Source organism: Clinocottus analis, unplaced genomic scaffold (genome assembly GCF_023055335.1).
Source record: "Clinocottus analis isolate CAN_PGR_092001 unplaced genomic scaffold, fCliAna1.0.p SCAF_24, whole genome shotgun sequence".
Lineage (NCBI taxonomy): Eukaryota > Metazoa > Chordata > Actinopteri > Perciformes > Cottidae > Clinocottus > Clinocottus analis.
Window position 1 is genome coordinate 9,749,597 of NW_027175976.1, and position 23,272 is coordinate 9,772,868.

Here is a 23,272-nt window from a genome sequence, read left to right on the forward strand (position 1 = left end):
GGTAGAATTGTGAGAAGATGATTTTAATATTAAGCAGCTTAAGCCCACGTCCTCACTTCTCCGAGCCCGTCACCATCATCCTGATATCACGGCAGCTGAAACGCGGCCAGGAGGCGACGTGACGAGCAGGAGGGAAACTTCTTGAGAAGGAGGGTTGGAAATGAAATGTGTGCGGCGGTCAGAGGGGGAGCACGGTTTGCAAAGGCAAATTACATAGCTGGATGACCATATCACAGTATGGCTGACTTCAGCAGATGGGAGAAGCCTTTATGAGACAGATAATATGGTGGCAGCTCACTAAAACTCCCACAGAGGAGTCGCATTGGTGCATCGCACGACTTATGTTCGGGAAATACATAAAGACTTTAATGGTCAATGGACAAGGTTAACATTTAAATCTGCTGTTGCTCATGCTTCAGGGATAGCAGAGCACACGGTCACGTCGCATGGAGAGGCATCAGTCCAAAGACAGCTGTGGCCAAGCTACTGAAACTGCCATTGGATTTGGAATCATATTCATAATCTCCACAGGATGACTCTTGGTTATTTTAGTGTGCTAACAACCTTCCTCTAGTGGCAGCATGCGACACTCGCTCCCTCCCAACTCATCAAATACCAACTTGGTCGATATTCAAACTGGGATCTTCTCGGTTCCCCTCTCTCGGGACGTGTCAGACACAACGTCTCCAGTCCATAAAGACGTTATATCTTTTCTAAATGAACTTCTGTGTTCACCGGTCAATTTCTGCATACGTAATCTCTTTTTTTTTACTACTTTATTTTTACCTTTTCATCACAAACAGAGAACATATGAAAACCGAACAATAACTACAACAGAAAGGTTCTGGTTTGCTCTGTCCTCTCAAAAGCATGACGTTCAAGTCTTTTCTTGTTCTACTGTTGACGTGTAAACATCCTCCATTTCTAACACTTGTCGCGACATTGCTCCTCTTGAGTTTTTATTCTATGGGTTAACATTTCCATCTCATTTATTTCCGTCACAATTTTCAAGCATCCATCTTAAGATGGTGGTTCTATTGTGTAGCATCTCTTGGTGATAGCCTTTCAGCAGATACCTGTCTTCCCTTGAGACAATGTCTGCTGTTATGTTACCGAGATAAGAACTGCGTTCTTCCTAAAGTCCACAACCGTCTCAGGAGCGCTGAGCTACAGGTGGTTCTGGCTGCACCAGGTCACCAGGTGGGCCGTCCCCCCCCTGCAGGCGGGCCCGTCCCCACCAGAGATCAGTCCAATGAGATGTGGTTATTCCGTGTATCTTCAATGTATTGTGGTGTGTAATCAGCATTGCAGCCGGGACATTAGTTTGTTTGTCTTGTTTATTTATCTGAGAGCCTCTAAATGCCTTTCTTTGAAAATGTAGATTTCATTTAATAGATTTTTAAAGAAAATTAGAAAGGTTTACACATTCATAAACTAGAATGAAGTTTTGCAATCCTTTCTTTTCTTCTGATCACTGAAGTCATTTTAATGAACTTAGTTCATGGAAGCAGATTATTAGCTGATCTCACTGAACACATTCTTTGTCAACATAATTATTAAGTCTTCCTCATCAAGATAAGTCTCTCACATCAACTGAATGAGAAGAGCTCCTCTAAATCTAAATCTCCGAGTGGAATCCTATTTAAAGCCGCTCTCCTCCTCTGTGTTTGACAGGCAGCTTCAGAGCAGCGCGGTATCATAGTCGAGTGCCAAATAGTTTCACAGCTTGAGGACGCGAGTGCAAATGTTAGGCCACCTCTGTCTCAATCAAACGCATCTTTATTCCATGCATGCAGCAGGCAGTCAGAAAAAAAGAAGAAAAACAGGCCGCAGCATGAATAGCAATAGCAGCTGCTCTGCTTTGCATTGCTAATGTATCTCTGAACGTGCAAATCAGGAAATCGGAATTATGTTTGATTAAAATTAATGTGCTTGCATTACACATTCTATGTCTTTTAAATAGCTCTGATGTGCAGAATTGTGCTGATTTATTTAGTCTGGAGGAGGATGAACGCCATACTGAGGAGAGCTATGTCAGTGTAAAATACAGATTTGTTGGACAGACAGGACTTCAAAGCGAGCAGAGCTGCTACACCTCAAGTCATATTTAGATGAATAAGTCCCGTCACAGTATCCAACCAGAACTCCAGCTCTCTCCTGCCAAGTCTGAACGCTGAAGACCGCTGACTCAGTGTGGAGTATTTTAAGTTTATGTTAGTGGCATGTGTGTCTTGAGTTTCCTCTTTCCCCCGTGACACATTAAAGCTGTACTCATATAGCCTCCACGGCCAGAACTTTTTTAAAGGGGACGACACTCATTTGGGTATTTAAATACAATATTGGATGTAAGCAGCACTAATTAATAAATGTATCTCAACAGTGGGGATAGTGTAGCCCTCAGAGAACGCTCAATAACTCAGTTTCACTCAACTCCACTGAGCTCAACTCCACTGGGTTTAGTTTTGAAATGCACAACTTTACTGCTTTGTTTTAGTCTTTAATAACTTTTAGCAACCTTGTTTCCAGAAGCAGCAGGCAGCTGTATTTAGACCCACCCCCTGAATGAAGGTTTAAAAATGCTCATTCTTTCAGTTATCATGCCATCAGGCTGACCCAGTGAAACCAGTCGCCGGTGGCTGATGTGCCCGAGGGTCCGCTGGCCCCATATATCTTATAGTGACTTTGAGAGAGGCAATGTCTTGAAGAACATGTGTGATAATGCCACAGAATAACACTTTCAAACAGATGTGCAATGAGATGATCTCTCATTTTGTAGCTGCTATCTATCGGCATCAATGTGCAGTCCATTTGAAGTTAAGGTGAGCAGCATACTGTATGTTATTTCATGTATAAAATGGCAGTATGCGATACTTTGAGCATGATTTTCCTTGTCATATTTCTGACTGAAATGAAAGTTCATGCAGGGTTATTAAACCATTAAGGCGCACACATTAGAGCATGGATGTGTTCACATGCAGCATATGTGTTGATGACTTTTTGACCTTGAGGGCTGAATGAAATGTCAAAGGGTCATCAAATACTACTACTTTTTAGAATGTGTGTATCCGTAGTGTTGGCATAAATGGTATACATTTATAGCAATGAGAATATGTGTTGAACAGATTGTTAATCACATTCAGAGTTGTCTTCTGGGAGAAACTTATCTTCTAAATAAAATGTCATTTGTGAATTCTACAGATTCTAAAACATTAATCAACTGTGGTTTTCTGTAATTTTGATATTATTCATCTGTTATTTGGAAGCGGGGTGGCTGAGTTCATCAACCCTGTTTTATCACCACACCCTTCCTCGCATATTATTGGTTAACGTCCCGGGGCAGCGTCGCTTTCATTGGCTGCATTTTGTCAACATGCGGCCGCTGTCTCCCATCGGTGTCAAGTTACATACAGGCAGGTCGAAATGACAGGAAGTTAATTAGTTTTGAACAAAGCGCACGTGTAATAAATACAATTAGCTGGTGCAGTTGCTTTGTCAGAACAAAAATATTGATACATTTTGTAATAGAACAGCTCGATCCTCAATGAAAACATGAACAGTATTTTAGTTTCTGTGATTTACCCAGTAAACGTCCGCGTGCTGGTTCATGTATCTTTTACTTTGAAAGTTGTAAACGGAAACTATTTGGACACCGCTAATGTATCGCTTCCTGGTTGATGTGGAGACCGAAGAACTACTGGGTGAGGTCTGTTGTGGTAGTGGTGTAAATAATGGGGAAAAGCACTAAACTTGTGTCGGAAAAGCCTCGGGTTTCAATGAGTTAATTTGGTTCTAAACTGTTTAATCCCGGAGCTTCCCTCGCGCCGCGTCCCTCGCGCCGCGTCCCGTCCACAGCTCCAGTGTTGCGGTGCAGCTCCCATTTAGCCTCCTATGAAGTGTTAGCCGCTAGCGCTACATGCCAGTGCAGTGCACCTGTCACCAGCTTCTTTGTCTTTCCCACGTCCGTGGCTTCACCTCCTACCGACCATTAATCAACCGACCGTGTTCACATAAACGTTTCCTCCGGATTCTGCTCACTTCTCCGATGTGGGAGGCGTCACTGTCCGAAAGCAAGCCGCCCAGCCAGAGCTAACGTCAGACAAAGAAGATGAACTGATGATACCCTGAAATATGCATGATATGAACTCTGTATGCGTCCCGCTGCAAAGTTGTGTCCCCCAGTAGTCAGCTCGTCGCGATAACAAGACATGGCGTCCTCCAAGGCAAAGGTCGGGGTCCTCAGTGAGCCCAACTCCCTGAAAGACAGTAAAAGCAGCGCCAGCTGTTCGGCTGGAGAAGCAGCAGCAAACAACCGGACATATTGCCTCGATGACCTGGAGACCATGGCCACAGTGGGTGAGTTCACGGACACGTCACACACACGGATTCCCCAGCACTGGACTGTTGTCTTTTGGGGCTACTGTGTAAATATAGTTGCCAAACTTCAGGACCAGGACAAGCACAACCATATGCAGGTGGACATGAATTTAAAAACATTGAACACGATAATGCAGTAGTGTTGGCTATTACATCTCTGTACGATGGTAATGAGTATTAAAAACTGTCGAGCAGCGCTACAACTATTAATGATAACAATAATCATGTACTCATCTGCTCAGTATTTTCTTGATTGATTGTAAGTAATAGTTCCAGAGAACTTTAAGATTCCACTTGACAATTTTTTCGAGCCCAAGTTAAAATATGGAAATGCTCATGTTGTCTAACCAGCAGTCAAAACCCCAATGAGAAAATCTGCACATATTTACAGTAGAGCAGCTGGAACCAATGGATGTTTTTTTTTTTCATTTTTGCTTGAGAAACGACACTGAATGAGTCAATGCATGATTGTTGTCAATAGAGGTAATCTGTCAATTATGTTCCTGATTAAACTATTAGTTGTTTGATCCATAAAATATCATAACTTAGATGATGCCTATTAGAGTCTAAGGTCATCAACGTTTGTGATTAGTTTTTTTTCTATTTCATTGACGCAAAGTTCTTGTGTTGAGACTCTAAAGGTTGAATATGTCATCAAATGATAAAAGAGTTAACAGATAGAATAGTGATGACATGCAGGTGTCAGTTGTAAACTAAACATAGCTTACACCTGAGTGATGCACTTTATATGTGTTATGAATATCTTACAGACTTCAATCTATTCTTACTGGCCATTCATTGCTTTTAATAACTACATTTGTGTGAATCCCAGCAGCTACAACAACCAGTAACATTTGACAAGACATCCAACCAACCTATCGCCTGAAAATCAAGTCCAGAATATCACATTTGATTATACTGTATGAGTTCAAACATCATGTCAACATCATATTTCTTCATTTGTTCATACTGAGATAAATGTGACAGCTCCTTTTGATATAGATTTCCTCATGGGAACTGATATTCTCATATCAGGATATCAGTTGTTTATCAATGTCACCCAGTCACAGCTGACTGCTTGTTTAAACTGGCTGGGGCTGGTCCACCACCATCTGTACAGCTAATTGTTAGTTGTGTGGAAAACTGCACATGCCGTGCTGGGATCAAAATAAGGAAGGGCAGAAAGGGAGAGGTACTCAGCTAAAGTATAGAATGCGCCTCAGGGGAGCCAGCGTCTTTCACATGCAGTGTTGAATGCACTGCTTCCAAAAATGCTTTTTTAGGTCACATATACTTTCATTAAAGCGTGTGGCTACATAGTCATGACACTATTTTTAACCATTTAGAATCGGTAAACATTCCATGTATTGGTCATATCAATCGTATATTGTAATTTAAGTAAGGGATAACGTCCATTATCAGGCATTATAAGCCTCCGCAGGCCATTAATGTCTGATAATGGACATCCTAAAGTGCTTTATCCAGCCTAATGCCCGGTTGCTTGCCAAAGGGAAAAAAACAGAAAAGACAATTAATTTTATATCAGGTTTTGCAACCAGAATTGAAAAGTGTTTTTTCATAAAAAACAATGTGTCTCCATGCCGTGGGAGTACTGGTTTACAGCATGCAGAGTCTACACCTTTTAATAGGGTGTTAAACATTTAATGAATCCAAAACCACATAACAACCAACCCAGTTGTGTCTATGTTTGTTTTTTGTGACATTTCTGGCCATAATGGGGAGTGTGTAGTCCTCAACTCACTCCAGACTGCTACAGCCGGCAGCAGCGAGTTGGTTCATGAAGGATCAGTCATCAGCCTGAGAGCGATGACTGTTGAGATTATTCCGTAAGTCCGAGGTGTGTCTGCTGGCCACTCCGTGTTGAGAGAAGCTCACATGCGAAGCGCAGGGTAGTCCTTGTTCAGGCCACAACCCGCCCTCCAGGGAGTTAGTCACTGTTGGTGGACTCGTCCAAACGGGAGACGTTTGAGTCACGCCTATGTCATGGGATTACACAATTTATTCAGGCTTCACCATTTTACTCTGCTCATGGAAACACTAACAATCACTTTTCTGCAGGGAAAAGAATGCATGTGAGACGAGAGCACCAGGCTTCATTCTTGAGTAATGAAGAACTTCATGTTTCATTTGGCAGTCTTGAACGCCTACACACCTACAAACTCAAACAAGACAAACCTGTCAGTGTTTTATGGGCCATCTGGATAAAAAAACATGTGATAACAAGAACATGAGATTGAGCCGTTCTCCCTGTATCACTTGTTGACTCATTAGAATTTACCGCCCACGGCTTATTAGAAACTTCTTTTGCAAAGGTGCACCTTTTTTTTTATTGGTCTTGCAAGCCAATCGGAGTAGACAAGGTCTTTTTTGTAGAGACATAAAGAGATTGAGTGTTTCAGACAGAGGGTGAAAACATACAGTATATCAGTGGCGGGCCGTGGGTTTCAGACCTAGGCCTTCAATAAGTGCCCTATAGTTCACATCACAGGCAGACGAGGGGAAAAAAGATTCCCTGGAGTTACTGTCACAGACCAAACCACTTAATACACGGCATGTTCATACATGTGTGGACAGACACCCGACCTGCGGAGGCATGTGGCACCACCACGAGCATGAAGGGAGGTCACGAGGAGAAAAAAAAGAAAAGGAGATGCTCCTGTTGACACTTCAACCATTACGCAGCGCCCGACGCGCGCCGGCCCTCACTTTTATTGCACCACGGGGTTTCAGACCCTCTGACTCGCGTTTGTGTTAGACTCCCTGGTCCGTGTTTCAAGACAGCGCACCAAGGACAGTCCGCCCCAGTCGACAGTCGCTTCACTGACCAATCACAGCGCATGTTAATGGTCACACGTCCAGACCCTCTAGAAGTCTGTTTCATTCTTACATCGAGGAAGACAAGTAAAATGTGATTAGATCAAAAAAAAATGCTGTTAAACAGGTCCAAGAAGTCATACAAGAGGCCTGGAGGAGCAGAGGAACAGATGGAGGCAGCTGTGACATGAGAAATCAGCTAATATGCAAAAAATATAATACGTAGTGTATTTGTGAAAAACAAGTGCAATCTTAAATAGCTAGAACTTTTAATTATAAAAATAAAAAAAACATTTTTAAATGATAAAATAGCTATAACTTTGGGATTCTGTTTAGGCCATCAGAGAAGGCTTAAAAGGCCCTGACGGCCCATATATATATATATATATATATATATATATATATGTATATATATATATATATATATATGTATATATATATATATATATATATATATATATATATATATATATATATATATATATATATATATATATATATATATATATATACATATATATATACATATATATATATATATATATACATATATATATATATATATATATATATATACATATATATATATATATATATATACATATATATATATATACATATATATATATATATACATATATATATATATATACATATATATATATATATATATATATATATATATATATATATATATATATATATACACACATATATATATATACATATATATATATATATATATATATATATATATATATATATACATATATATATATATATATACATATATATATACATACATATATATATAGACTGACAATTATATGAACATTAACCCAGTAGAAACCCCAAATACAAGTCTGAACCTGATAATGAGCGTAATGTATCCCCTCTTATCAATCTTTACTCAATGTAACACTAAGACGTTATGGCTTTAGTTATTTCATCCTCAGCAGGATGTTTCAGAGCTGGAGGAACATTATGTTGATAGGACCAAAATTAGATCTGTTACTTGTGAGGTTGTTGTCGTTTGTTTGAAGTGGCAAACAGGGAAGCGTCTTCAGAAAAGAACAAAATCCTTTTGTAAGTGTGATTGATATTTTTATGAAGTATAAAACGCATCTCAAGCCACATCTTTTTGAGAATAAAAAAGCTACAGAAAAGAGATACCGTGGGTCTTAAGATGGTTTATTGATGGCGGGGCCAACAACCATTACAACCACTGAACTGGGAAGAGGAATCAGGAGCAGAGCGCGGTCAGCAGGTCTGAGGAGACCAGAGATGGAAAGTCCAGTCCGTGTGTTTCAGTGACACTTTGAGTCCCGTAGTTTGTTGGAGCCCGTTTCTTTGCAGGTCCCAGGCCTTTGACAGTAAAACAAACAATGGAAAATAGAACTAAACCCACATCATGAAACATCTCCCAGTCTTCTACAGACTGATCATAAAAAGCCAGATGGTGAATGAATGATAGCAAACACCACAGAGTGATGACACTGCATCCCTCCAGCCGTCTTCATTAATAGTGATAGTTTGATTTAACGCGCATCCTGATTTATGATGTCACGCTGCCTGTTTATTGAAGACGTCTCGCTCAGCAGTATACATTAAGCTACACGCGAGCAACAAAGCCGAGCTTACGGCCCATCAGGGAGGTGTGCGGCAGCGAGCGGCGCTCATCCCTTGCTGTTGGGAGAAAGCTCCGAGCTTATGAGCCGCGTGCAAAAATCCAATTTGCCAAGCCATTTTGTCTGATGAGAGGGATTTGCTGCCTAAAACAAATCAGCTAAAGCTCTTTATCTGCCGGCTGTTGTTTAATTGTCATCGGAATCATGAGGCAACTCTCTCGCGCCTTCGGATGGATGTGCTGCTGTCGCATGCGGCAGCAGCCTTATGACCCGGAGAATACCCCTCCAAGGCAACAGGCTAATGAACTCTTCAGCGACGCCGGCTTCCCGACATGATACCCAGGGTTTCGTTGGGCCGCTTGTTTTCCCCGAGCCCCAGAAGCCGAGCAGGTGAAGAGGAGTCGGGGATGACCCAGTTTCCAGGTATCGGTGACAGCACATTAATCTCTGAAATCACCTGGTCGCTTCTTGGTTGAGTCTAATTGTCAGCTGCCTTTGTCACCGTCTCAGGAAATAGCAAAGGAGCAGCCGTATGAGCTCTAACATCACTGACGCCATCTTGCTCTTCTCTCTCCTCCGCGAGTTCAAACACAGTGCGGGCTGTGTGCAGGAAGCAACGGGAAGTCTTACACCAACTGAGCACATTGTCATGCAGTGAGGAATAGTTACACAACGAGGTCAGCTCCTCCTATCACCTCTTCAAAAACGCCTCTTTTTTTGGGCTATACAAAATAAACTGGTTTGAATTGCACAGGTGAGACAGTGGGCGGGGTTTGAAGCCCTCACGAAGCATCAAGCAGAGCGTGTATTTGTTTTCTGTAGGGATGTCGGGATTACCAGGGGTCACCATAAGAGTTATGTTTTTTATAAATATGTAGTTTCTCGTGTCGGCAGTGAAGGAGACTGTCGGATATACAATGAGCAGAAAGTCATGTGATCACGCTGATCAATGACACAGTTTGACCATCGTGTTTCCATTGAGTTACATTGTGGTGCGTTCATGATCCATTGAGTAAAATTTATGAGCATGATGTGTTCAAATGCAATCTTCTAAATTGTAGTTTTGTTGAGAAAATTGAATAAGTCCAGTGGTTTAAAAGAGATGTTTTCATAGCAATACGGAAAATAGATACTAGACATTAATTCTAACGAATAATTTTCATGGCAGATTTTTTCAATTGACATTTGAGCTCAACATGGACACCACCAGGGACAAAAAAGACCCCAAGAAGTGTTGTCAGGACCGAGGCCAGACCTGTACGAGATCCTCGTCTTAAAGACAGTTGTAATACTTTAATAAATACCTATTTATTAATAAATACAGACCACCGAGAAGGGAAAGGAGGGAAAGGAGGGCAGCGTCTTCACAGCGTTGCTGTGAGAGGTAGAAATGTCAGCTAAGAGTGAGGTGATGAAGCTGCCAGGCACCCGGGATCTTGTTTAAAAGCAAGAGCTTGTATTTCATGGCATTAACATTTACAGAAGGTACGAGACATTCGTCTGACGGCTACGGTGTCGTTGTCGCTATGGAAACACCAGCACACCTGGGACAAAGGTTCATGGTTCGTAAAGCGAACGAACGAGACAGACGGCTTTTCATAAGAAGGCTGCAGCGGCTGTTACATCACGCACTGTCATCAGCACAGTGAATGGAGTGAGGGCCAGTTGAGGCCCCGGGCAGCGGGGCCCTCTACCTCCTCCCCACAAACTGGGTCTTCACTGGTCGGCCCATCACACAGTCGAGATATATTCTTATGGTTTAGCACAGCAACTCAACACGTTCAGTAGAAGTACATACTAGAATCCTACATTCAAATATTACAGACATGTACACAATTAGTGAAGACAGACAGAGGAAACATCCATGTGGTGCCTGAAGGCAGGCAGTGTACATGGATATTATTATACTGTGTATCATGACATAATTCCATTGGAGGCTGACTCATACTGGATGTTTACATAAAACATAACATCAACTAACAGATAATAGCAATACATTTATGTATATTGTTCTGTATATAAAAATCCACTGAAGTGTTTAAATTGTAACTATGACTCGTCACTGATGCCTCGTCAGGATGGGAGCTGTGAGAGGGTCCTGGGATGGGGAGCTGTGTGAGAGGGTCCTGGGATGGGGAGCTGTGAGAGGGTCCTGGGATGGGGAGCTGTGAGAGGGTCCTGGGATGGGGAGCTGTGAGAGGGTCCTGGGATGGGGAGCTGTGCGAGGGTCCTGGGATGGGGAACTGTGAGAGGGTCCTGGGATGGGGAGCTGTGCGAGGGTCCTGGGATGGGGAGCTGTGTGAGAGGGTCCTGGGATGGGGAGCTATGTGAGAGGGTCCTGAGGTACGTAGCTGTGAGAGGGTGTGACTAGCAGCGAGAGAGGCCCCACTTGTGGATTCATATGGAAACCAAGATGAAATATTCTTAGTTTCTGGGACTTTATGAGAGTAACATTTTTACAACCAAATTCTTTAGACAAACAAAGCCTTTAGAAATGACAAATTTAACTTGACATCACAGATGCACCATGGGATATTGGTTTAAAATTGCTTTGAAATCAAGTATTTGGTTCACAGTGAAAATTAAGTGTTTTCATTTTGTCCAAACCTTCCTGTCAAAAATAAGATCTTAACTCAGATGGGTCATAAACATAAACCAATGTTTTAGTTTTTGGAAAGACAGAGATGTGTCCTTAAGAAAATAAATGATGTAAAAGCCTCTTGAGTCTCATTCCATTCTCATCCAGCAAACACAGCAGAGCACGACAGAGGACTCTGAGAGGGAAAACTGAGTGATGTGAGCAGAGCTGAGCGCTCGCTGCTGACAGAAAGTTATTTGACCCAATATTTGGATAATGGATGAATCTTTCAAACCACTTCCCCTGTGGGGGTTTGCTGTTGGTCAGAGATTCAAAATAGTCTTTCTACTCGTCTAATCCTCATGCGTCACTAATTATATCACTTTTTCGGATGACTGACTTGGAAGACCTTTGATGGAGTCAGAACCTCGCCTCCTAATATCGACAAGATCCTTCTGTTTGTGCTCAACATCACTGTTGTTGTTTTCCATCATTAATGATGAATGACAGGTTTGAACATCAGTGAAGTACAACTCAGCACACTGCAGAATCAATACATGTAGGGCGTAAGCTAAGCGCCAGTTTGTCATGGTCAAGTTGTTCCCCAGCGCTGTGGTTAACCCCTCCACCCCCTCTGTCTCCTCCCTCAGGCACGGGGACCTTTGGCCGAGTCTTCCTGGTGAAGGACAAGAAGAGCCGGGCCTTCTACGCCCTGAAGCAGATGAAGATCCCGGACGTGATCCGACTGAAGCAGGAGCAGCACGTCCACAACGAGAAGGAGGTGCTGTCCGAGGTCAACCACCCCTTCCTCATCCGACTGTGAGTCCACTCACACTTTCTCACACACACACACACACACACACACACACACACACACTGAGGGAACAGAGGTGGAGAAAGAGGTCAAAGTTCATTGTCGTGTGCATTCTGACACTTGGATTGAGATTGGAAATCTCAGGGGGTGGCTGAGTGGTTAGCGTGCCCCTCTTTCAATCAGAAGATCGGTTGTTTAAGTCCCGGCTCCGTGAGTCCATGTCGTTGTGTCCTTGAGCAAGACACTTAACCCTGAAGTGCTCCCCGTTGCTATGTCTACGGTGGATAGAGCAAAAATGAATTGGCTTTGGATAAAAGCGTCAGCTAAATGAAATGTAATGTAATGAAACACATGTCTCTGCTCCAGAAGAAAATGCATCAGTCCCTCTTCATTCAAATGACACTTAAAGAAAGAAGAAGCAGCCTTGAGAGCTGTACATCATACAGACAGCATGCAGATGAATACTGAGCTTGATGAAAAAGCTTTTTGTTGTTGCACACCTTTGTCTCAGATCTCCATCCGAGCTTTAACGTAGTCAGGTTAGCTCGTTACTGTGCAGCTGTTGTTCACCTCCTGTTTGAGTAGCTGCAGAGAGGGGAAGGGGAGGGAGGTGACGACAGAGACGGTCATTTCATTTAAAAGAAAAGATCAGAAGAGTTGTAGGCAGGACGCGGTTATTCTATCTTAGCATAAAGACTGAAGCTAGCTCTGTCCAAATTAAATTCCTGAACACGCTCAATCTCGTTTGTTCAACCCAAACAACTGAGATGTCTCTTGGAGTCATTTGACTAATTGGTAGTTTTTGCTATTTTACACCAGCTTGGGACATTTGTCTACAGTTTGTGAGGCGCATACAGATGCTACCCTGCTGTTTCATGCAGCTCTGCGTTTGATGCAATGCATCCCAACACTGTTGCTCATCAGTGACGTATCACAGACCGTAATAAGCATTACATCTACGGAGAATAATTACATTATTGTGTTTTTTTTAACAGTAAAAGAGGGAGATAATATTGATATATAATTTAATGGCAGTATTTTGTCCTCTAAGCCAGGAGCTCTCAACCTTTGGGACCTTTGTAGAAGATGAACGGGGCTGTAAACTTGTGTTATGTCACTGTCAGCTGCAACCACACGCATAAATATTCTGCTCACCTTCACCCATCACTGTCTGCCATTATGGATCCATCCGTCATCTTTTCGCTCCATATGCTTTCAAGTTTTTACTGGCACAGAGTCGTCCTCCAAATCACGACCCGGTGTGTGTCACCGCATCCGGGGAGGTGGTCTCTACTGATAATGTGTCGTTGTCTCTACTGATAATGTGTCGTTGTCTCTACTGATAATGTGTCGTTGTCTCTACTGATAATGTGTCGTTGTCTCTACTGACGATGTGTCGTTGTCTCTACTGACGATGTGTCGTTGTCTCTACTGACGATGTGTCGTTGTCTCTACTGACGATGTGTCGTTGTCTCTACTGACGATGTGTCGTTGTCTCTACTGACGATGTGTCGTTGTCTTTAATGTCGTTGTCTCTACTGACGATGTGTCGTTGTCTCTACTGACGATGTGTCGTGGTCTCTACTGACGTTGTGTCGTTGTCTTTAATGTCGTTGTCTCTACTGACGATGTATATTGTGTCACACATTTAGATTTAAAAGCAACTTGCTTAGTGAATTACCTAAACATAGTTTTTTAACTTGAATCTAACCGCGTGTCAGTTCCTCTGCGGCCCACCGAAGGCGCTTTGAGGCCCCGCGGTTAAGAACACTTTTTTTAAAGGGGTAATACATATCATTTGGAGCATTAATGAAGGTGCACGCTGTTCTCTCTGTCTCCCCTTTTGCTGTAGTTTGTACTGTTAGCGCTGGTAGCTCCGAGCCGGCGGCTCTCGGGCGTTGCCACGTTGAGAGGCCATTGAAATACCCCAAATCTCGTTCTATGCTCTATTAAAGTGAGGCACACGGTTTAAAACGCCAGTGTTTTATAATCACATTAAATATTCACCTTTTCTGTCCACCGCCTCAGTAGATTCTATGCATAATGAATTCAATCCGAACCCTATCCCGATAGCATTTCCATAATACAATATATCTCCCCACTGATACAAATCCACTGTAATATGGAGACTTAAGGAGCCCACCTTGAATAACAATTATCCTCCATCTATACTTTGCTCTAGTTTCAATACAGCTCATGTCACAATGTCTGAGAACAGGGCTTAAGTGTCATTTCCTCACAACACATGTTGTAGTTATTAAGTAGATTAAATATTTATGCATGAATTTAAATATAATCATTACAATGTAATGATTATATTGTTTGTGTTTGCCACGTCAACCCTGTACGACACGCATGATATGATGTCAGGTCGTCCTCTCAGTCATTCGTCAGGACTGCTGCTCACATTATGAGATGCTCTTTTGGAGTTATGGTAATCCATTAATAAAGGCTCACTGTTGTGTTGTCCATGTGAAATGGTTGAATCGCTGCAGTTTGTCGTAATTGATGTGTCGCTTCTTGTTTCCATCCCGGCAGCAGCAGCCTCACAGTGTTGTGGTACCGTCAGAGAGACTCAGCAGCCAGCTGCTGTCGTGTTGAACATCGGGAGCTCTTACAGGAGAAACATTCCAAGATGCTTACTGAAACCTTAAACTGCGGCTCCGTTCGTCTTCCTCTTTGCTTTGCCTGAAGTACACACTAACTCAAACAGCCCCGAGATAAGATCAGGAACATGAAATGTGCACCTCATTTATTAAGAACCGACACTCACTGGATTATGGAAACTGATACGGCACTCAAAAAGCAAAAAACGTTTGAGATAAGGTACCCTTAAATTTAGAACACTGATCAAATAAATAATATGTAGCGAGCCATTTTACCAACTCTGTGACGGGGACGGTGTTTCCTTATGACCTCAAACATCTCTGAACTGGTACCTTTATTTATCAGCCGGGCACTAATCTGTTCATCAGGATCCAAGTGAAATAAGCGTCTGAGAAACAGAGAGACTAAAGGTCACAGGCTCTATTTGTAGCCTTTAATTTATCATGTGGCATTATGTATCTATTGAACTATTCTGCACAACATTTCTCTCACGGTATTAAAGGTCCTGCTCTACAATAGAGAGACCGCCAAACATTCTAAATGATAAAGGTTTTTTCTTTGTATTGGTGCGTTCCTCAAGATCTCTGGAGCAGCCTAGTCCTCACTGCATGACAACAAGCACCATTTGATCCTACATTTCTATTTTATAATTATTATTATGTATCGAGAGGAATGTTGAGTGTTTTTCTTTCATATAGAAATTGAACGCTCTGTTTCTTCGGACAACAACGCTCTCATCTCACTACAGAGCATCACATTTGATTTATAAGTGCACCTGATGTAATTGACAGCTAACAGGAAGTAAACATGGACTCAAGCTGTTGCAGAGCAACGCAATCCCGCAATTGTATTTACAAGCTTTTGTATGTTAAAGCTGAACGGGACGCTCGATGGTAGAAGGAGGTATCCATACAGTATCTATCTCAGCCAGAGGAAGTGGAGACAGAGTAGCCGTGCAGGAAAGAGTCCGTCGTGGTCTCTGTGGCCGGCAGCCAGCACTTCTGGGAAACGTGGAGCCTCCTCCATCTTCATCAGTGCCAGAGCTCTGGATCGTATTCCTCTGAAGGGCACTTGCAGCTGAAATAGGTGTAGCTGTCTGAGACAGATACAGCTCCTCATCTGATCTGATTTCCTCCAGTCATCAGAGAGCCCTTTAGCTCCTTTACCCTCCAGTGGACTCACAGCACAACTGTGGGCTGACGTCGTGTTAACGTGTATTAAAACCACCGCCTTGTGTTTCCTGCTGCTTCTCAGGTTCTGGACCCACCACGACGAGCGCTTCCTCTACATGCTGATGGACTACGTGCCGGGCGGCGAGCTCTTCAGCTACCTGCGCAGCCGCGGACGCTTCAGCAACGCCACCGGCCTCTTCTACACCTCGGAGATCGTGTGCGCCATCGAGTACCTGCACTCCAAAGAAATTGTGTACCGCGACCTCAAACCGGAGAACATCCTGCTGGACAGCGAAGGACACATCCGCCTGACCGACTTCGGCTTCGCCAAGAAGCTCTCTGACAGGTGACGGAAGTGATTATGTAGAAGTTATGAAGAAGGAAACAGAAAAGAGAGGAGAGGCAGGGTAGGAGAGGACAAAGGGACATGGAAAGAGTAGGTACTTTGACTAAACCGTGGAGTTTAAAAGTGATTTAAAAGATAATTGGAGCTCAGACGGGTCAGTCCAAGTCTAGGAGGCCTGATTAAGAGAAGAGGTCAGAACTAGTCTGGACTCCAGATTCGGGGGAGTCAATGTCTCCTTTGGTCTCTGTGTTTGTGCTTCAGAGATGCTCTGTTACACGCTGCGCCTGCTTGACATGGGATGCACTTCCTGTCTCCTCAGTGGGCGTGTTCGTGACGTGTTTGCCGTACTTAGCATTACCAATAATAGTCAACAGATCTCACAAGACCGTGCTGCTGAAAGTCAATTCACTCCTGAAGGACAGATGTCAGAATGTTCTGAACATACGTATGTCGCTTGTGAAAACTGGTCCGATATTTAAAGAATCGCCTATAATCTGTGTTCACTTCTCCCAATGGAGACAGGAGATCAGGGGCGGGGCAGTGGTGAAACCCATGTGACACAGAAACAGGAACAGGTGAGAGAAATCTGTTTTTGGAGTTTCCTACCAGTTTAAAAGGGGGTCTCGCGATGACCATTTGTCACTATTTTCGGACGTTTGGTTGACGATACAACCAGTCAGTCAATCACTTCAGATTGATCCATAATGGATCAGAACCCAGTACTGGTGTGATCTGGTTGGCTTCTAGCTGCTCTCCTCGCAGTAGACGTACACAGAGACTGGGTCAGAGATAACAGCACGGATTAGATCTCCTTCATGCCGTTCAGATAAAAATAAATAAAAAAAAGGTATCAGGATTCTAAAGTGTTTTGTCATTCAGACAGACTTCTTGTCCCGCTTCAGAGATTAAAGTTAGGAGCTACATTCATTACATGGAAGAGGTGGAACAAGATGTGCATTTAATCTCCATTATCTCTGCAGCCTTGTGCTGCTGCAGCCACTCCGTTTACGACTGGTATCAGGGCTGATCCCAACACAGGGCCGAGCTGACATTTAGGGGCCGCAGCCCTGATTCAGACGTGATGAAGCCTGCGTGATGAGGCCTGCTGGTCCTAAACCAGACGGGTACTTTTCCTCATGTTGTGGTGTAGCAGCTGAATGACAGTCGCGGATTCTCCGCTCTCTGCCCGTGGTGTTTGATGCCTGATTGATTGTCAGTAGAAAGTGAACCACAAAGCGGCTGTCACTCCTCACTGTGGGTCTGAGCTCATACTGTACATCGCCTCAGACACTTTGATGCAGCTGCTGTGTGTGGATTTGGTGGAACTTTGTGATGGAACTTGGAAGAAACGTGTCTCAGACTCTGGAGGTCATGTATGGGTCTGTGTCTGCTTGTCCCAGTGTTCATTCCATAAAGACTTGGGCCTGAAAAATGAGTGATTGAAGAGTTAACAACACTAGAAAGATGGAAGAAACACTCTTCATCTGCATCGAGACTATTGGACATGTTTCCCACTCGTCTCGGCTGTGGGTGTGGTTCTGTTAGCTGATAGCTGATAGCCAAACACACACATGGGTTTGCCCCACTGTGTCTTACTTGTGGCCCCAACCATAATAAATATGATGTAAAAATGTTATTCTGCTAAGAAAAAAGGATATTTCTTATTTGTGAGAGTATTTTACTCTCACAAAATGGGATCCTGTGGTAGAGGAACAAGCAGAGCCATCGTGCTCATGCCTTGTGTGTTTTCAGTCGCTCTTCTGGGAATCTGAGGGAACGTTCCCAAGTCCAAGAACCCTCTGCAGTGCCACTGAACAACAAACTTCCCCCGGCTGGTGTCATTTAGTCAGAATTAGATCTAGTCGGCCTCCTGGCGACCTCGGCAGAATTGAAAAGATGCACTTCAGGAGAAAGAGACGGCTTTATTTCTGCTGCAGTGTTTCTCCCGAGCGTTCCACCCGGACGCCGCGTTGACCCCCGCTGACATGTAAACATAATGGAGTAAGATTACATTTTCCCCCAGACTGGGAGAGCAAATCAGATGGGGAGTAGATACATCTCTGATGTTCAAGTGACCCACTTATATAAATGGAGGACGGCAGAATTGCCTCGGATAGGAAGACAACTGCCTCATTGCCTCCAGCTCTCTTGTACTTCTCATGTTCAGGGCGTGATGGAGCGCCGCCGCGGCCCCACAGTGCCCCCTGCTGGCAGACGGCCTCATTGAGTCATGAAGGCACCAGCGGCGCTCTGAGGAGCAACACCGGGCGTCTTCTCCCCGCGTGTCTCTCACCCATACCCCTCCCACCCGCGACATGGGCAGCCTCCTCCACCCTCCGCCGGGGCCGACATCATTTCCATACAAATTACTGTCGCCATGGCAACTGGCCGAAAGAGGTCATTACCCAGGTGATATCGGTGACAGACGATGAAAGGCTGGCGCCGGGCCAAGTGCTCTTCATCAGAGGACAAGTGGCTTTCACAGCGAACACTGTGCATGTTTGTTACACGGCGTCAGTCAGCTCCAGATGCCAGTAATCTGCTCCAGACTTCCTGTCCTGGTTCACACTCCTGTCCAATACTCATACATGTGTAGATATTACTCCTGCATCCACGCACAGGCCCGTCTTCCTCATCACATCATAAGAGACCACACAGCTGGTCAGGTGGCACGGCGAGATCCCGTTCCCGACGTGTGTTTTCCTCGCTGTTCATCTGGAGCGTGTCCTTGAACACACCGTGTGGAATGATGTCAGACTGTGGCTCATCGCTACGTAGTCTTCTAAACATCACATCTTCATGTGGGTGTCCCACTTTGACAACAGTGAAGCCTCTAAAAATAGCCGAGTCATTTTAGGGTAATTGCTCTTTGCCAGCCGTCTTTTCCCTGTTTCAGAAATGTTGTGATCTAATGTTGGCTTCTTGAAAACAGACGAGAATAAGACGAGTCGCTGCACTGGAGGAGATGAGAACCATTACTCCCGCGAGAGCCAAAACCAATATTCTATGAATAGATTGGTTGATTGGAAGGAAATCCGTCAGCCATTTGATAATCCGGGGAGAGTGTGAAGAAATGTGAGAATGAGCTGCTTGTCCTTGTCTGAAGTTGTAGAACCGGAATCCTGTTGAAAAGATGAATCGACTCATTTGGAAAAAGAAAAGGCACATTAATTCGACGATGAAACGGAATAATTAGAACAACGAATTAGGACAACAACAACATGAAAAGCAGACAAGCAGTTAGGGAAACAAACACATCGACGATGTCGGATCAGCTTGTGGCCTAAGTGGCTTGATTTGGGTTGGAAACAGGTCATCTGATGGGTTTGGGTCCTGGGTGAAGAGGGAAGGAGAGCAAACCATTTCAGTGGAATCTTCACATTGGAGGAGCCACGGCACATCTGGTTTATGCTTGATAAATAACTTGAATGGTTAGTGAGCAATCAGAGTATTATACTCAGTCGACTAGTAGATTAAAGAACAGCATCAAACACGCGCCTCATAAATAATGGAGCTTTGTCTGTTGAACAGGACCTGGACTCTGTGCGGCACCCCCGAGTACCTGGCTCCAGAGGTCATCCAGAGCAAAGGTCACGGCCGAGCGGTGGACTGGTGGGCTCTGGGCATCCTCATCTTTGAAATGCTGGCTGGGTAAGTGCTGCACCTCACCTCCACCCTCTGTAAACACCGGGGGGCGCTCTCCTCCACCAGCAGCACTCACCAGGAGAGTCTAGACCTCCCTCTAACAAACACAAGCACAGATCATCTGGTGTCAAACATCTCACACACACACACGCACAAAGCCAGACAGTGAACGCTTTGAGCAACTCTTGACTAGAGTAACTTTGACGATCATTTCTCAAAACGACGCACAGAGGGTGGACACAATAACACGAACACCTGTACACGTGTGATGCAATCGTACATCACAACCCTGCAAGAGAAAGTGGGGGAGGAACCGGAGCGGGGGCGGAGCCTGTGTACATGAAACAAAGCAACGTTCTATTGATCATGCTCCTGTTCTTACCTCGGCGTGGGGAATCTCCTCTTTCTGTGCTCGTTGGCTACTTGCAGAGCTGCAACAAATGATGGTGAATGGGGATCATTGTTGTGGAGAGGGAACAATGCCGCTGATCCGCTTTAGGAAGAGCTCTCGTTGGTTTTCTGTCGCTCACCGTGAATAATAATGTGGGTTTTCTCGTTAGTGTTTGAAGAGAACAGACTTGGTTTAGATCGACTCTAACATCGATTGGGACTTTGTTCCACACACACACACACACACACACACACACACACACCATATGACATTTCTGAATACAACAGGTGATGAGTTAACCCGGTTTAACAGCATGGCCATACCTGAATATTGGCTGGGATCTTCTGACAACATCACTAAGTTTTCATGGCGGTGGCCTCTGTCCGTGTTCAGAGCATTGACTGAAAACTAACTCTGGACATGACATTACAAACAGGATCACACCACAGTGGTCTCTCAACATGTTGATGGTTTGGTTTGTATTCATAAAGGTGTTCAGAGCTGTGTCTGTGATGTCTGCCTCCACCCCAATACACTGGAGGTTAATGGAATTACATGTGTGCTGCTCTGAGCACTAAAAGCGTGACAGGACATGCTTTTTCTTAGAAGACAAAGTCCCAGTTCACATTTAGTTCACTTACTAGACATAAAAACAAGTTGTTCTGCACTGAGATACACAAGGACGAAAACACCTGCAGACCAAATGTCATTTCTATCAGCGTGTAGTGCTAATTCATGCTAACAGGTTGAACCGTCGTAAACATAATGCGTGTGAAACATCAGTAAGCTAATGGAGGAATTGCTTTGCTACCAGGCGACAACCTCCAGGTCAAGTCAATGTAAAAGCCTCTGGTTGTATAGAAGTCTATGCTTCATGTGTTAAAGCTGCATTCTCTCTCCTGACCACCAGGGGGCGACTCCTCTGGTTGTATAGAAGTCTATGCTTCATGTGTTAAAGCTGCATTCTCTCTCCTGACCACCAGGAGGCGACTCCTCTGGTTGTATAGAAGTCTATGCTTCATGTGTTAAAGCTGCATTCTCTCTCCTGACCACCAGGGGGAGACTCCTCTGGTTGTATAGAAGTCTATGCTTCATGTGTTAAAGCTGCATTCTCTCTCCTGACCAACAGGGGGCGACTCCTCCGGTTGTATAGAAGTCTATATGAATGACTCTACTTCTCTCTAGATGTACTTCACATGAAAGGTATATGTTTCATAAGGGCCGCCCGCATCCTTTGATGGGAGCTCCCTGCTTTAGCTTCCAGATATGGAGCAGCTTCCTCGTCCCCCTGAAAGGTCAGCTAGCCTCACCCTTCATCCCCTTTAACTCCTGGGAAGAAAAGCTACCTGGCTTTGAATTCATGGAAAGAATGCAACTATCTCCCAGCATTCATCAGCTTTGAAGTGTTGCGGTCCGGGCAGGGAGCGGCCGCGGTGCACACCGCTGGCCGTGTCAAGGGAGGGGCTCCGCTGAGAGACCCTCAGACAAAGAGCTCCCTTCATCTCGCTGTATTGTGGAGCTGTTCTTCACGGGGCCTGATCCAAGAATGTAGCGGCTGCTTCTGAAAGGTTAGCGGTGGCAGATCATCCACCTCTGGGGTGAAGTGCAAGTTGAAAAAACATTCACCACCCAAGGGAGAAAGCCAAGGGAGAGTGGAAGGAGAATAATGGGTCTTCTCTCCATAATCCTCCCTGCAGGGCCAGACCCCGGCTCTAAATGTAAAGCAATCATCCAGCGTGTGTAGTTGTCATTATACATGTGGCTGTGTCTAACGGAAAAGCTGAGCCCCCCACAGATGAAGACCTGCTTCACTCTGTGGGGTAGCTTCCTGTGGTCCACTCAGGCTCAGGATCACTTTCATGTTAATTATAGAAAAAAGTTGCATCAAAGAATCCCAATTTAATCAAAACGTGTCTATTCCCGGACCCAATTTTCTTGATCGAGTGCATAAAAATGTAATTAACTCCCGTCCCATCTCTCACTTCTCCCTGTCCCCCGGTCAGTCCTCGTCCACCTCAGTTCAGTGGAGCGTCAGTACAGCAACCTCCATCCTCTAACTTCTGTGGTGCTTTCAAACTCCCATTGAAGAAGGAAAGAGGTGCCATCAGGACTGGCGTTAGCCCAGAAGGGCGGCGAAAGAGGAACCTTCTTCCTGGTTTGGCTCCAACGTAAAGCTCATTAAATAAAAGAGTGAGAATATGCTCAGAACGTCCACAGACGTAAATGTTTGCATGTGAGAGGTTTAAGAAGCCAGAATCCCAACTGTCTCTCTCTTTACATTTTTATTGTGACATGTAACTATACATTTCTAGAAAATATGGTTGACCTTTCTGATGCTCCCACTCGGGGGCAGCAAAATCAGAATTTTGAAATTTGACATATTGTGGATTTATTATTTCTTCAGTACAGCTGGGAACCTGTGACATCATCCACCATTTTTGTAGTACTCACGATGGGTCTCAAGACCACTTCATGAAGTTCTCCGTCTCGTCTTGGAATCAACTCTTTTCTCTGCCGCAGGATTGTATTTCAAAAGCACAGCTGTGGAGATATTACTAACCGGCCTGTGCATTCTGTGATTTGATTTGTTAACATCATTACTGTGACTGCTCAGAGAAAACAAAGGGAAACTCCCACTCATAATCAATCTACAGTGCTTTTTGATTATTTTATCAGGACATTTTGTGGTGTACATACTCACACATACAGGGTAATATCAGTCAGAGAGGAATCTGTTTAGTGTGGGCAGTTTCATGGGAATGTGGATCTTTCACATCAGTTTGAGGAGTGCCTCTGGTTGCGTCCCCACATTGTTTCTTCAGTGTGTCATGCAGTGTGGGTCTCATTGGTCTCGACTTAGTCCTGACTTGGTCCTGAGACAA

General features: G+C 44.1%; 1 protein-coding gene across 1 annotated transcript in view; it reads left to right on the forward strand.

The window, feature by feature from the left end:
• Positions 1 to 3,682: 3,682 nt before the first annotated feature.
• The window catches only part of prkx (protein kinase X-linked), a 28,964-nt gene continuing 9,374 nt past the window's right edge, over positions 3,683 to 23,272 (forward strand). The window contains exons 1-4 of the mRNA XM_068590440.1: positions 3,683 to 4,353; positions 12,066 to 12,234; positions 16,091 to 16,354; positions 19,886 to 20,005. Coding sequence (XP_068446541.1) covers positions 4,206 to 4,353; positions 12,066 to 12,234; positions 16,091 to 16,354; positions 19,886 to 20,005 — 701 coding nt within the window. The 5' untranslated portion in view covers positions 3,683 to 4,205. The remainder of the gene's footprint in view (positions 4,354 to 12,065; positions 12,235 to 16,090; positions 16,355 to 19,885; positions 20,006 to 23,272) is intronic.